This window comes from Patagioenas fasciata, chromosome W (assembly GCF_037038585.1).
Source record: "Patagioenas fasciata isolate bPatFas1 chromosome W, bPatFas1.hap1, whole genome shotgun sequence".
Lineage (NCBI taxonomy): Eukaryota > Metazoa > Chordata > Aves > Columbiformes > Columbidae > Patagioenas > Patagioenas fasciata.
This window is the reverse complement of record NC_092559.1, coordinates 59,065,998-59,079,335: the sequence shown is the minus strand read 5'-3', so window position 1 is coordinate 59,079,335 and position 13,338 is coordinate 59,065,998. Positions and strand designations below refer to the sequence as shown.

Sequence of the window (13,338 nt, the reverse complement as noted above, 5' to 3'; positions counted from 1 at the left end):
GGTAAAGCAGAAGCGAGTAGAAATTCATTAGCGGCTGCAGTATAATGAAATAAACCAGTGCCATACCACACAGAATCATCATGACCGCTGTCCAGTTTCTTGTTGTTATATAATGAATACTTCGATTCAGAAAGAAACACCAACACAGATATGGGATCAGCGAGCACAATGTAGAAAATAACTGATACAACTTCTGCCATAACATCTTTAAATCAATGTAATTCACTTTGCCTTAATACCACTAAATAATATCCAAAGCAAACAGACGCGCGAGTATCACAACTCTATGAGTTGGCACCGTGCCAAGAAAATTGAAAGGTACGTCAGAGCAGTAGAAAAGCCAAAAATCTCCAAATTTACCCCTTTCTCTTGCCCCACGTTGGGCGCCAATTATCTGTCGAGGGTTAAGATTGCGGGGTGACAATCAAACCCTGGCAGATGTATTGTTAACCTCCTCTCCCCCCCACTTCCCCCTTTTGCCCCTCCCTCTCCCCCCTTCCCACTCAGGACAGGTGATCGGGAGGGAAAGAAGGACAGAGAGAAGAGAGTTGGAAAAGTTAAAGATGTTTTACTAATGCTACTAATAAGAATAGAGAAAATAATACAAAATATACAAAACCAATCTTGTAAGTCTCAGCAACTGCAGAGCCAGCACCCAAAGTCCTGGATTAGACTCTGTAGCCAACCGGAGCTGGATTCAGTCTGTCACTAGGCCTCAGTTCGCAGGGACGACCAGCAAGGTCCTCTCCTAATGTCAGCCATGAGGAAAAAAGAGAAAGAGAGCCGAGATCCTCGTGATCTCCCACTTTTATACGAAGTATTCACGTGAATGGAATGTTATACACCGTTGGTCAGTCTCTCGATCACCAGTTTTTCGTTGCTCCTCTCGCGAGATGTCCATCCGTGCTTATCAATAAGTTTGCATTCCATTGCTAGGTTTAACCAAAACATGTGTCGGGTTCTCCAGGAAAATGCAGCTAATATGAAGGCTTTAGCTGACAGGCAAAAATTCACTAAAAGAGAAACTTGTTTTTTAACAAAACCAGGACAAACATCTATTTCCAGCTGGTTCAGCACCGGTACCTCCCTTTCATAAGAAAATAGCTACAAAAACATCCGTAAAAAAACCCAACTATTTACACTTTAGTGCTGCCAACCCCAAACTATCGCTGGGTGTTTGATTCGGACTTTCCCTGTTGAGCTCTGGACTTTACCATCTTACTTTATAAACTCCAAATTCATCCTCCTGATCTCTTTTGGCAGCAGAAGGTGCCCGTGGGTTTCCAGTGTCGCTTCCTTGACCTCGTTTCGGGGACGCTATTTCTTCCACCACTTTCTTGGGCCACACGCGCTTCACGAAGGGCATGATAAGCGGGTAAATATACGGCTCGAGGAATTTCTTGTAGACCCAGAGGAGGACGGGGATGACGATACAAGGAATGCACACCATGGTTTCCTCTCCTTCTGTCACAGAACTGATGAGGGGAAAAAAACCCCAACAATTTAGGATGCCATGAGCTAAGAAAACAATCTTAAATCATGAATAAGGATTGCAGTTTATGTTTGAACATAAAAGAGTCTTTACTAAGAGATTAAAGTTTCAAAAATGCTGCGCGTTCCAATGTTATAAAGTCCTCAATGAGGGAAATATTCGTGATGTTTTAACCAAAAAGAGAGTAGAGTTTGCATTAATTCATCATTCCTACAGCTGGAACGTAGTAAAACACATCCAGAAAATAAAAAGGTTTTGCCTAAACCACATAAATACAGTTTAATCAGTGAGCTGCAGATATTAGCTCAGTTCTTACTCTAACAAAGGGTCCAAAAGGTTTGTTTTTCTCATTTTCTTCTTATTTCAGGTGCAATTAAATGACAGGACTGAAATCCATCTAATGGCTGAAGGGCAAGTAGGCGAAAGGAGGGCGGAAAATCCTTGCCAGGATTTGAGAAAAGGAGAAAAAAATGAGAATATGGGTTACTGCCTTCCTCCCACACAGGAGGAACCACTTCATCCCACACTCATCCTGTAAAATTACCCAAATTATTAAAATTTTAATCCTTTCTTCTCTCCCAAAACTAGGAAATCTTCAAAAACAGCAGCCTGAAATTTGTGATCAAAACAGAAGAAAACCAAAGCCCCAGACTGGTGCACCTGACAGACTACTACCCGCTGCTGGTCTTCCAGACAGATGGGGAGGAAGCTGCTTCCCGTAGTCTGAGGGGAATGAAGAACAATTTCAAGGTCTTGGGAAGGATGGTGAAAGACTCAGGGGCTCAAGTGATCTCCTCTTCACTCCTTCCCTCTTCAAGTGACGATGTGGGGTGGAATGGGAAAATTCAGTCTCTAAATGGTTGGCTCCAAGACTGGTGCTACAGGCAGGGCTTTGGTTTTTTTGGTAACGGTTGGTTTTATAAGATACCAGTCCAGACAGTGTTACGTGGGAAAGGCTTATCTCGCAGGGGCAAAAGGATGCTGGGGCAGGAATTAGCTGGGCTCATTTGGAGAGCTTTAAACTAGGCTCGAAGGGGGATGGGGTTGTAGTTGGGCTTGCCCCAGCGGGGCACCATTCTAAAATGGATGAGGACCGGGTGGCCTCCTGTGCCCCTAGGGAGAAATTGGTGTGCTCTGCTCGCTCCCTGAACTGCCTGTACACCAATGCGCACAGCATGGGGAATAAGCAGGAGGAGTTAGAATCCTATGTTCGGTTGGGAGATCTGGTGGCAATTACAGAAACGTGGTGGGACAGTTCACATGACTGGAATGTGGTCATGAATGGCTACGCCCTTTTCAGGAAAGACAGGCCAGCCAGGCGTGGTGGTGGAGTTGCTCTCTATGTGAGAGAGCAACTGCAATGTACTAAATTCTGCCCAGGAGCGGATGAGGAACGAGTTGAGAGCGTATGGGTCAGGATCAAGGGGCAGGCTGGCAGGGGTGATACTGTTGTAGGTGTCTATTACAGGCCACCAGATCAGACTGAGGAAGTTGATGAGGCCTTCTATGCGCAGCTGAGAGTGGCCTCACAGTCACAGGCCCTGGTTGTTGTGGGTGATTTTAACTTCCCTGATGTTTGCTGGAAGGACCATTCAGCCAGCCAGCCACAGTCCAGGAGGTTCCTCCAGTGCATTGATGATAACTTCCTCATGCAGATGGTGGAGGAGCCGACCAGGAGAGGTGCACTGCTGGATCTCATCCTCACTAACAAAGAGGGTCTGGTCGAAGCAGTAAAGGTCGAGGGCTGCCTGGGTTGCAGTGACCACGAGATGGTGGAGTTCAGCATCTCGTGTGGCAGGAACAGAATAGCAAGTAGAATTGCAACCCTGGACTTTGGCAGGGCTAATTTCGGCCTTTTCAAGCAATTGCTGGGGGAAATCCCATGGGCAAGACTGCTTGAAGGAAAAGGGGCCCAAGAGAGCTGGATCACATTCAGAGATTGCTTCTTCCATGCTCAGGATCAGAGCATCCCCACACGTAGGAAGTCGAGGAAGGGAGCCAGGAGGCCTGTGTGGTTGAATAGGGATCTGTTGGGTATGGTCAAGCAGAAGAGGAGAGTTTACAGGTCATGGAAGCAGGGGCTGGCCACTTGGGAGGAATATAAGGCTGCTGTTAGAGGATGTAGGAAGGCAGCTAGGGTAGCCAAGGCCTCCTTAGAATTACAGCTGACGAGAGGGGTCAAGGACAGCAAAAAGAACTTTTTCAAATACATAGCAGATAAAACTAATACCAGAGGCAATGTAGGCCCACTGATGAATGAGGTGGGTGCCCTGGTGGCAGAAGACACAGAGAAGGCAGAATTGCTGAATGCCTTCTTTGTCTCTGTCTACTCTGCTGGAGGCTGTCCTGGGGAACCCTGTACCCCTGAGACCCCGGATGAAGCCAGGTCAATGGAGGAGTTTGCTTTAGTGGATGAGGACTGGGTTACGGAGCAATTAAATAGTCTGGACATCCATAAATCCATGGGTCCAGATGGGGTGCATCCGCGGGTGCTGAGGGAGCTGGCTGAAGTCATTGCTGGACCGCTCTCCATCATTTTTGCCAAGTCTTGGGATTGGAGGAAAGCAAATGTCACTCCAGTCTTCAAAAAGGGCAAGAAGGAGGACCCGGGTAATTATAGACCGGTCAGCCTCACCTCTGTCCCTGGGAAAGTAATGGAACAGCTTATCCTTGGTGTCATCTCAAGGCACATCAGGGATAAGAGGGTCATTAGGGGCAGTCAGCATGGCTTTACCAAGGGTAAGTCATGCTTGACCAACCTCATAGCCTTTTATGAGAATGTAACAAGGTGGATGGATGATGGCAGAGCGGTGGATGTGGTCTACCTTGACTTCAGTAAAGCCTTTGACACAGTCTCTCACAGCATCCTCACAGCTAAATTGAGGAGCTGTGGTCTAGACAATAGAGTAGTGAGGTGGGTTGCAAACTGGCTTAAAGAGAGAAGACAGAGAGTGGTGGTCAATGGTGCGGAGTCCAGTTGGAGGCCAGTATCTAGTGGAGTGCCTCAGGGGTCAGTACTGGGGCCAATATTATTCAATATATTAATTAATGATTTAGACGAGGGAATTGAGTGTACTATCAGCAAGTTTGCTGATGACACTAAGCTGGGAGGAGTGGCTGACACGCCAGAAGGCTGTGCTGCTATCCAGCGGGACCTGGACAGGCTGGAGAGTTGGGCAGGGAATAACCTGATGAAATTTAACAAGGGAAAGTGTAGAGTCCTGCATCTGGGCAGGAACAACCCCAGGTTCCAGTATAGGTTGGGAAATTACATATTAGAGAGCAGTGTAGGGGAAAGGGACCTGGGGGTCCTGGTGGACAACAGGATGACCATGAGCCAGCACTGTGCCCTTGTGGCCAGGAAGGCTAATGGCATCCTCGGGTGTATTACAAGGGGGGTGGTCAGTAGATCGAGAGAGGTCCTCCTTCCCCTCTACTCCGCCCTGGTGAGACCCCATCTGGAATATTGTGTCCAGTTCTGGGCCCCTCAGTTCAAGAAAGACAGGGAACTGCTGGAGAGAGTCCAGCGTAGCGCAACAAAGATGATTAAGGGAGTGGAGCATCTCCCTTATGAAGAAAGGCTGAGGGAGCTGGGGTTCTTTAGCTTGGAGAAGAAGAGACTGAGGGGTGACCTCATTAATGTTTACAGATATATAAAGGGTGAGTGTCACGAGGATGGAGCCAGGCTCTTCTCGGTGACAACCAATGATAGGACAAGGGGTAATGGGATCAAGCTGGAACACAAGAGGTTCCACTTAAATTTGAGAAAAAACTTCTTCTCAGTGAGGGTGACAGAGCACTGGAACAGGCTGCCCAGGGAGGTTGTGGAGTCTCCTTCCCTGGAGACATTCAAAGCCCGCCTGGACACCTTCCTGTGCGACCTCACCTAGGCGTTCCTGCTCCAGCAGGGGGATTGAACTAGATGATCTTTTGAGGTCCCTTCCAATTCCAAACATACTGTGATACTGTGAAAGCGCAGGAATGGAAAGGTAAGCAGGATTAGAGCTGTCCCTGTATTTGATATAACATATTAGATTGAATATATTAGACACGCTCTGCTGCACAGCGCAACTTTGCCCTTCACATCCCTCTTATTTTAAGCTGCCAATATCCCAAGCAGCAATACAAAAGCTTCCTGGAATGGAGAAGGAAGAGGCAGATGTGCACACTTTAGTTTGTGACCAGTTTCGCTTTTTTTTTTTTTAAGCTGGCCTAAAGATTTTCTAGCCCCAGGACAAATTTCGAGTTGACTAATTCCACGTGTAGCTTCGGCTGTTTCAGATGTAGTTTTTACAGAATCTGTTTATCCCTGAAATCAGAGAAGAATCTTAAATTCAGACAACACAGATGAGGTTACCCATTTAAAAAATAATTCTGGTATTCTCCCTGCCACAACTTCTTAAATACTAAATTTCTAGCAAGAGGTTGTGGATTCATCCGTTATAGAAGAAACACCCTGGGTTGTCCCCGCAGCCTCTTCACGTCTGAATTCCGGACCAAAAAAAGAATTCAGACCTATGCAAAACACGAAATTCAGTGGAAATAGGTCCTAATATGTTTTAAAATTGGTCATTAGTTTCTCCTGTGATTTTTAATGCAGAGAATTTTTAGGAAAAAAAAAAAAAAAAGGCACAACCAAACACAAACAGGCAAATGTTCAAATTTAACAGCAAGCATATTCCTTTGTGATGTGAGATTTTGTTTTTGTCAGGCACCATCTATTAGGTCAGCAAAGAACAAGCATGATGTTGAAATTGAAGTACATTTGCGATTTTTTGGTTTGGGTTTTTTTTTTTTTTTTTTTTTGGAACTTGATCGTTACACGACTGTTATTATGGAACAGGAAAAAAAGCCAACGCAGACAAAAGGCCTTAATTTCTCTTTCCATAAAGGATGAGCTCGTCTAGAATGCCTAATTTTTGTGATCCGCCCCGGTTCTTCCGATGCCTAGGCCCGATTCACCCCGCCCACTCTCCATTAATGGAGCCGCTCCGCCCGCGGGGAAAGGAGCAAAGGGCCGAGGCGAGGCCAGGCCCCCGGGACAGCTCCAGCCCGGCAGAGCACGAAGAGACTCCCAGGAGCAGCCACAGCCCTGCCGGTTCCCGCCCGGCCCAGCATTTACCTCAACAGGGACCGAGCGCCGAGATCGACCGCCGCCGCGCCTTTCTCCGCCGCACCCAGCTGACGCGCAGTGCGGATTCTCCACGAATGAGAGAAGGCGGTGTGCGCGTCACGTAGCCCACGCCCCGCCCCCCGCAGCGGGAGACTCCGCCCCGCATTAGGACGCGGCCGCCCCCGGGTTCTACCGCCCGCCGGCAGACGGGGAGGAAAAATAAAACACCCGGATTTATGTGAAATTCGCTTGGTTTATGTATTAATAATATCCCGAGCCAGCCCTGAAACACCCAAGAAGTGCACACAAGACACGTAAACTTTTAAAATTCATTTATGTAGATCTGAGTTGGCAGATATTACTCCCGTGCCATCAGCTTTTGCTTCTTGAGCTTCTTTTGAGATATCTGAAAAGAAAAAAAAAAAAAAACAAAACCACAAAACAAAACAAAAAAAAAAAAAAAAAAACAAAAAAACCCCACAGAAATTAGAAAAGAGCAACAGCCTGGACCTTCCTAAAACAACTTATGCAAAGTTTGGAGTCAGAATTTGAAAGAAAGACTGAGGATTGTTAGAAATCTCTTCACCTGTTTACAAAATGATCCACTAATCACATTTGCACTTAATTAAGCATCCTTACAAGCTTACAGACTTAAAATCTCACCCTCACACATCACATCTGAGAGGGGGAACGAAAAACCAACCAATATGACCCCCCCAAAAAGTTCCTTTTCTACATTCCCAAGGTTGTATTTACAATACATATTAAGGTTGCTCAGAAATAATTCTTTTTTTTTTTTTCATGGGTGTTCCAAAGGTGTCCTAAGATAAGTCATCACAGCAACCCCTCTGTCTCAAAATCACTAAACGTTAAATCCCTGCGATGTTTTGACGGAGGATACGAGCCAGTACCTTTTTCTTTTGAGCAACTTCTTCCTCTGGCTTGGGCACGATCTGCTCCTTCTCAGTGAGGATCATCTCGATGTGGCAGGGGGAGCTCATGTAGGGGTTGATCCTCCCATGAGCTCGGTAGGTGCGGCGGCGCATTTTGGGAGCCTTGTTCACCTGGATGTGCTCGATCACCAGAGAGTCCACGTCAAGACCCTAGGGTGGGAGGGAAAGATCCAAAACCCTGTGATTTTCTTCTTGGAATCAATCACCTCTGCAGCAGAAATGTTAATAACCACCTCCCCACGTCACTAAAAACAGCTTAATTTACACCAATGACCCTTCTATGCATCACGGTGGATTTAAAATGACACTGATGGCTCAGAAAGAGAGAATTATTCTTTGATGGTTACTCCAAAACATATTAAATTGTCATCACCACCAAAGTCACCAAAATTGAGTATATTGCAAAGGTACAAACTGACCACAAGTCTACAGATTTTTGGGGTTATTTTGTACATTTTAAAGAGACATAAACCACACTTACAGTGGTTAACCATGCACAAACTCGCTGGCCACAAAGAATTATTACTCACACTTCAGCACAAACTCTTTGCATTCAACACCATCTACCCCGCCCTACCTTGAGTTCTGCGTTGCTCTCGGCGTTTTTCAGCATGTGCAGCAAAAACTCGGCGCTTTTTTTGGGCCACCGGCCCTGCGTCCAGCCCCACTGCTTGGCCTGCAAAAAAAGTAATGGGTTTGGTTTTGTTTGTTTGTTTTTTGGTTTGTTTTTTTTTTTTGTCCTCTACGCTCCATTAACTTGCTATTAAATCCCTTTTTCAGTAAGCTTGCACGTCAAAATAACTCAATTTCATTAATTACTTGACACTGGGAGTAGCTGCAATGCTTGCACTGGAACTAAGTATTTTTTCTCTCTTTAATTTTATATATAACATGAACGGACTGTTCTCCACATTGTCTCAACATCATTTTTTTACCTGGGCACATCTCCCGACTCCCCCGTTGTAGCGACGGAAGGGGACACACTGTTTTTTCAAGGAGACATCCTTCAGGTACTTGGTGGCCTTGCGGATGTGCATGCCCTTGATGGCCTGCGCTGTCTCACGGGTGTTCTACAAAAAAAAAACAAAAAAAACAAAAAAAAAAAAAAAGCACTGAAGAAAAATTAACAATGCTTTTTTTTTTTCTCTGCTTTACCACCCAATTTTCTAAGCCTTGGCACAACTTTCATCACTGAATTTTGAATTTTAACCAACGTCCAGATCTTTCCAATCAGCAAAATTAAAGTTGGAGTATTTTTACTTTTCATAACTCTTTTGACTGCTAACACAACAAAAGGAGGAGCCTGAAGTATAAATTCTTACTAAAAGGTCAAATATGTCACCTAAGAAGAAGTGATAAAAAATAAGCTACACAACCTACAATCTCTATAAGGGAATTATAAAGTAGAGAGAAAAATGAAGAAAAACCAAGAATAAATTATCAGTGCCTAAGACACTAAATGCAGAAGTCTGACAGTAATTATAACCCTACTTGATCAAAATAAAAAAGCAAACCAAAATAAGTGAAATATCTTTGCACTATATTAACACCGAGCAGCTGCTCAGCTCCGATCCAACACAGTATTCCTTCCAGATGACCAAAAATGTAGAATAAAACAAGGAAAATAAATCCCTCACCTAACACCAGCCTGATTCCTCCTGCTAAATTCCCTACAACTATTTTTCTATTTTATTTTATTATATTATCTGTCTTACTAAACTCTTTTAGCACACACCACCTTGGGTTTGTTCCTGTGGATAAAAAACACTACAAGCAGGTAAAAAGTAACTACACCACCCTACTTAATAAGTATGCCATGATCCAGAAGACTAAAAGACACTACCTTGAAAAAAAAACAAATATATTTACACATCACATACCTTGAAATGCACTCGCAGGTTGGAGCCTCGTGACTTGCAAGCTACGGGGAAAAAAAATGGACCAATTTTAAGAATTAAAATCTCAAAAGTTTTGGTAAAGTCCTAGACGAACATCCAGGAAAAAAAAAAAAATAACAACTCACATTTTGTGGGGTTCTCCGGATCCAGGGAGTAACGTACCATTTTGGGAACTCAGCTGAAAAATAACAATTTCAATATACACATTAAACTTCTAACAGAGATATACAGAACCAACCAACACAGAACTAGAACAGCTACTCAAAAATTACGCTTTTTTTTTTTCCACACTTAAATCCAAAGACGTCCTAAGAGAGTCATAACCACAGCCATGGCCTCTCCAGGCCCTAAACCCCCTCACCCCCAAACACCGCCACGATCCACTATCCGCCTCCCTCCCTCCCTGCAAATACCCAGGGCGTTCGGGAACACAGACCGAGCCCTCACCCCCTCATCGCCTCCCCGGGGTCACCGGAGCGGGATGGCAACAAATGGCGATGGCTCCGTATCAGCCATGACAACCTCACCTCCAGGCAGCAACGGGGAAAAGGAAGCGCGGGGCACGCCGGGAGCCGCGAAAACCGCAAGTTCTCGCGAAAACTCACACAGAATTTCCCAGACAACGCAGAACGAACAGCGAAAAACCAGTGAAAGGTGGCTTTCACTGAGGAATAAACCCCTTCGTGTGGAGAGAAAACACCTGTTTCAGTCAGGAAACACTAATTAATAAGCCAAAACACAGCTCAAGGCTGGAGTTAATTCAATTTAGAAAGCAGTTACCTAGACCGAGGAGCAGAACCGAAGACAGCAGCTAGATGGCGGCTCAGCATGGGGATAGAGAGAGCAGAATCTGACAGGGCGGTCGTAGATCTGAACAAAAAGATCCATGGTTATGAAGTGCAACTGGTACTGCACTATTATTTATTAAAAAAAAATCAAACACTGACCTGTTAAAAGATTGTCATGCCATATGAAGGTGATTTCAGCACAGCGCAATGTGTTGGAAGCATCCAACATGATGTTAACTTTCAGTTAGTATCCTGTGTAATTTTGTTATTAAAATGCTGAAGGTTAACGGTTAGGGACGTCTTCTGCTTTCGAAGGTAGGGTTTCTGTGCAGCATAGAAGGCGGACTCGCGCTATGCCCTTGCAGGCTTCCTGTGATCGTGCTTTTGTTCAGTACTTGAGCTCCCTGTACCGCGGCAAACGAACGGCCGCTGATCTCGCGCTCCGCTGAATTCTTTGCCGATTCAGTTAAGCCATTTGCCTCCCGCCTCTGCGTGGACCGCATTGAATAGAAAAACTGCTTAGGAAATGATCAACCCAAATTAAACCATACTGGAGGTCGCTAATCTGAAGCACTGGCCCGTCTCGTTGCCCCTGTCATCTTGCGTGCTGAATCCCACTTCTGGAGGGGGCTCTGTAAATAGGTTGTATTTCGAGTACAGAAAGTATTAATATCGCGCGAGGAAAAAAAAAGAAAATCAACGTCTCGGCTTGCGTTTGGGGTCTCGGGTAATCTGCTTCTGTACGAGTCCAGCGGGGCCTATTGATTTGCTTAAGCTGTTACCTTTCTCTGAAGCCAGTTACGTTTTAACTGTTTGCTCTTCCTCCAGTGCCTTGCGTTCCGTGATCTTTCACCCCAAGCTGCGACGCTTTTCCTAGTCATGCCTAGGGAGCCGATTATCAGGTTATCTGAAGCTGAAGGTTCCGGTGACTCTGTAAGTACTCTGGAAGCTTTCTGTACGCTGAAGAGTACCTGTAATTAGTTCCTAATTTACTGGACTCTTCCCCAGCCCCTCTTTTCCTCTTGATAGGGCACAGGAGGCTATTCTGGGTTTTCTAGCGCTGTAATCTTTTGCCTCTGGCTCGTAATGGAATTGAGCTTTTTGACTAACAGCGGCGACGTGAAGCAATGCTCATCCCTGGGTATGTACTTCTGGTGCAAAATGCAGGGCTGTTTTGTTTTGGAGTGCGGTCTGATGCCCGTTGTCATGGTTTATAGAGTAAGAGGAGGAGGAGGAGTAGTGCTAGTTGTTCTTCTAATATGGAGAAGAGGGCTTGGGGTTTTTGGCAGGTGAGGGGCGAGGAAGGGCAAAGCTGGTTGAGAGGTGCTGGGTGCTTCACTTTTATCTATAAAAGTCGAGTTCAAAGACTCCGTAAAGCCATGCAGAAGGCAGCCTAAAGCTTATTTTGCACCAGAATTGCTGACGTTGCCTGGAGATATAAGGGGGCTTTAACCCAGAGACAAACTTGGCTTCCGTGGGCGTTTTGTAGTTGGGCGGTGTCTTGCTTGAAACAAATTGCATAGCTGCTTCCCCCCCTCCCCCATAGTGGTGTGCATTATAGGTCTTTGTAGCTTTGCCTGGCAAATGTCAGCTGCGGGCGGGCGGGCGGGCGGGCGGGGGGGCAGACAGACAGACGGACAGACAGACAGTAATTTGAAGGGCAGTGGTTGAATTGCTAGGAATTGGCACGCTGGTTTCTCTGGGGGGGTGGTCCTCTGCTCTCAGTCCTTCCCTTCCTGCCCTCTCCCCTCTTTGCGTGTGGCTTTTTATTTTATTAATTTATGGGTTTGTACTTCCTTCTCCAGCTTCCCGGGCATTTAATGACTGTTGGCAAGAAGCGTGCTGCTCGCCTGGGTCTGACCAACGGATTCCGGATGGCTGTGGATGAAGGGCCCGAGGGTGGGCAGTCTGTCTGTCACGTACGTCTACCTATTCGGGGTGGCCGTGAGTTGGCCTGTCCGCCCGGCTGAGATTTGTTTGCGCCGCAAGAGTCGCTGGGCGTGCACGAACCGCCTCTGAATGGATTTTTGTCTGTTGCCCGTCAGTCTAGCCACTGTTGATGTCTAATTTTGTGTGACGTGTGTCTGTGGAAGGTACTAAAAGCTTTGAGCAGCAGTTGCACAATAAAGTTTTAGCATGGGGATATCACCTCCGTCTTGTGCGTCTTACTGAGGGGAAAGAGTTCTGCAGGTTAAAAGGGTGTCTCCCCGGAGTGCAAGTGTGCGGAACGTTTCGGTCCGTTAACAGCGTTCTGTAGACAGATAATGATTTGCCCAGTCATTTGAAGCGTGGCGCTGGAACCGCTTGGCAGTAGTCTCCCGTGTGTGGCACGAAGCGAACTCGTAGCTTTTTGGAAGTGGTACGCAAATGTACATAAAGCCAGCGTAGGCTGCTGCTGAAACTTGAGAAGATACCGTACGTGACGCTACAGGCATGCCGTACGAGGGTGGTTTCGGCACAGGGCAATGTGTTGGAAGCATCCAACTCCTGTTGGAGCGCTTTATCAACGGCTGTGTGAGAAGGCCCCGTTGATGTCCCTTTTCTGGTGAGGAGGGATACGGCAGGAGAAAACGGTCGGTCTGAATGGCAGCTGCGGTGCTTCCATAGCAGAGTGGAATCTCTCTTTTGTCGGTTTGGGTCAGCTGTCCTGGCTCTGTCCCCTCCCAACCTCTTGCCCACCCCCAGCTCACTGGACGGTGGGGGTGGTTGGAGAGACAGCCTCTGTGCTGTGGGAGCACTGCTCAGCAGTAGCCAAAGCATCGGTGTGTTCTCAACACCCTTCTAGCTAGAGCTACAAAGCACAGCACTACGAGGGCTGCTGTGGGGAAAGTTACCTCCGTCCCAGCCAGACCCAAACCAAAAGTACATCACAGGGAGACGGCAAACTTCGTCTTTCTTTAACAGCTGTTAAAAAAGGGAGATGGGCGTGGGAAAGCAGGGCGATCCTTTGTTGCCCTTGAAGGCTATGTTACTGAGGCAGAGGCATCTGAGATGCCCACTGGAAGGCGTCTGTCATCTCTTCTGTATCCCCAAGCCATCAGGTGAAATTTGGTGACACCCGAGGGCTTCGCCTTTGTTTCATCTTCCCTGGGGA

General features: G+C 46.5%; 2 protein-coding genes and 2 non-coding genes across 5 annotated transcripts; all 4 read right to left on the bottom strand.

The window, feature by feature from the left end:
- Nucleotides 1-538: 538 nt before the first annotated feature.
- LOC136114640 (UPF0729 protein C18orf32 homolog) lies at nucleotides 539-6,716 on the bottom strand. The gene is made up of 2 exons (XM_065860064.2): nucleotides 6,615-6,716; nucleotides 539-1,475 (listed from the first exon to the last, which is right to left on the bottom strand). The coding sequence occupies exon 2, from the start codon at nucleotides 1,448-1,450 to the stop codon at nucleotides 1,211-1,213; it is 240 nt and encodes a 79-aa protein (XP_065716136.1). The 5' UTR covers nucleotides 1,451-1,475; nucleotides 6,615-6,716; the 3' UTR covers nucleotides 539-1,210.
- A 206-nt stretch (nucleotides 6,717-6,922) lies between these two features.
- Nucleotides 6,923-10,044, bottom strand: LOC136114639 (large ribosomal subunit protein uL22-like). Of its 2 annotated transcripts, none has more exons than XM_065860063.2 (7): nucleotides 9,984-10,044; nucleotides 9,582-9,634; nucleotides 9,439-9,479; nucleotides 8,494-8,628; nucleotides 8,136-8,234; nucleotides 7,517-7,708; nucleotides 6,923-7,011 (listed from the first exon to the last, which is right to left on the bottom strand). In XM_065860063.2, the coding sequence occupies exons 2-7, from the start codon at nucleotides 9,619-9,621 to the stop codon at nucleotides 6,964-6,966; spliced, it is 555 nt and encodes a 184-aa protein (XP_065716135.1). In that variant the 5' UTR covers nucleotides 9,622-9,634; nucleotides 9,984-10,044; the 3' UTR covers nucleotides 6,923-6,963. The 2 variants fall into 2 exon arrangements, with proteins under 2 accessions (XP_065716135.1, XP_065716134.1); XM_065860062.1 differs by having other exon boundaries at nucleotides 9,904-10,006.
- On the bottom strand, nucleotides 7,375-7,448 carry LOC136114690 (small nucleolar RNA SNORD58). The gene has a single exon (XR_010653134.1). It is a non-coding gene; the product is annotated as a small nucleolar RNA SNORD58 (small nucleolar RNA).
- On the bottom strand, nucleotides 9,713-9,785 carry LOC136114691 (small nucleolar RNA SNORD58). Its single transcript, XR_010653135.1, has one exon. It is a non-coding gene; the product is annotated as a small nucleolar RNA SNORD58 (small nucleolar RNA).
- Nucleotides 10,045-13,338: the final 3,294 nt, after the last annotated feature.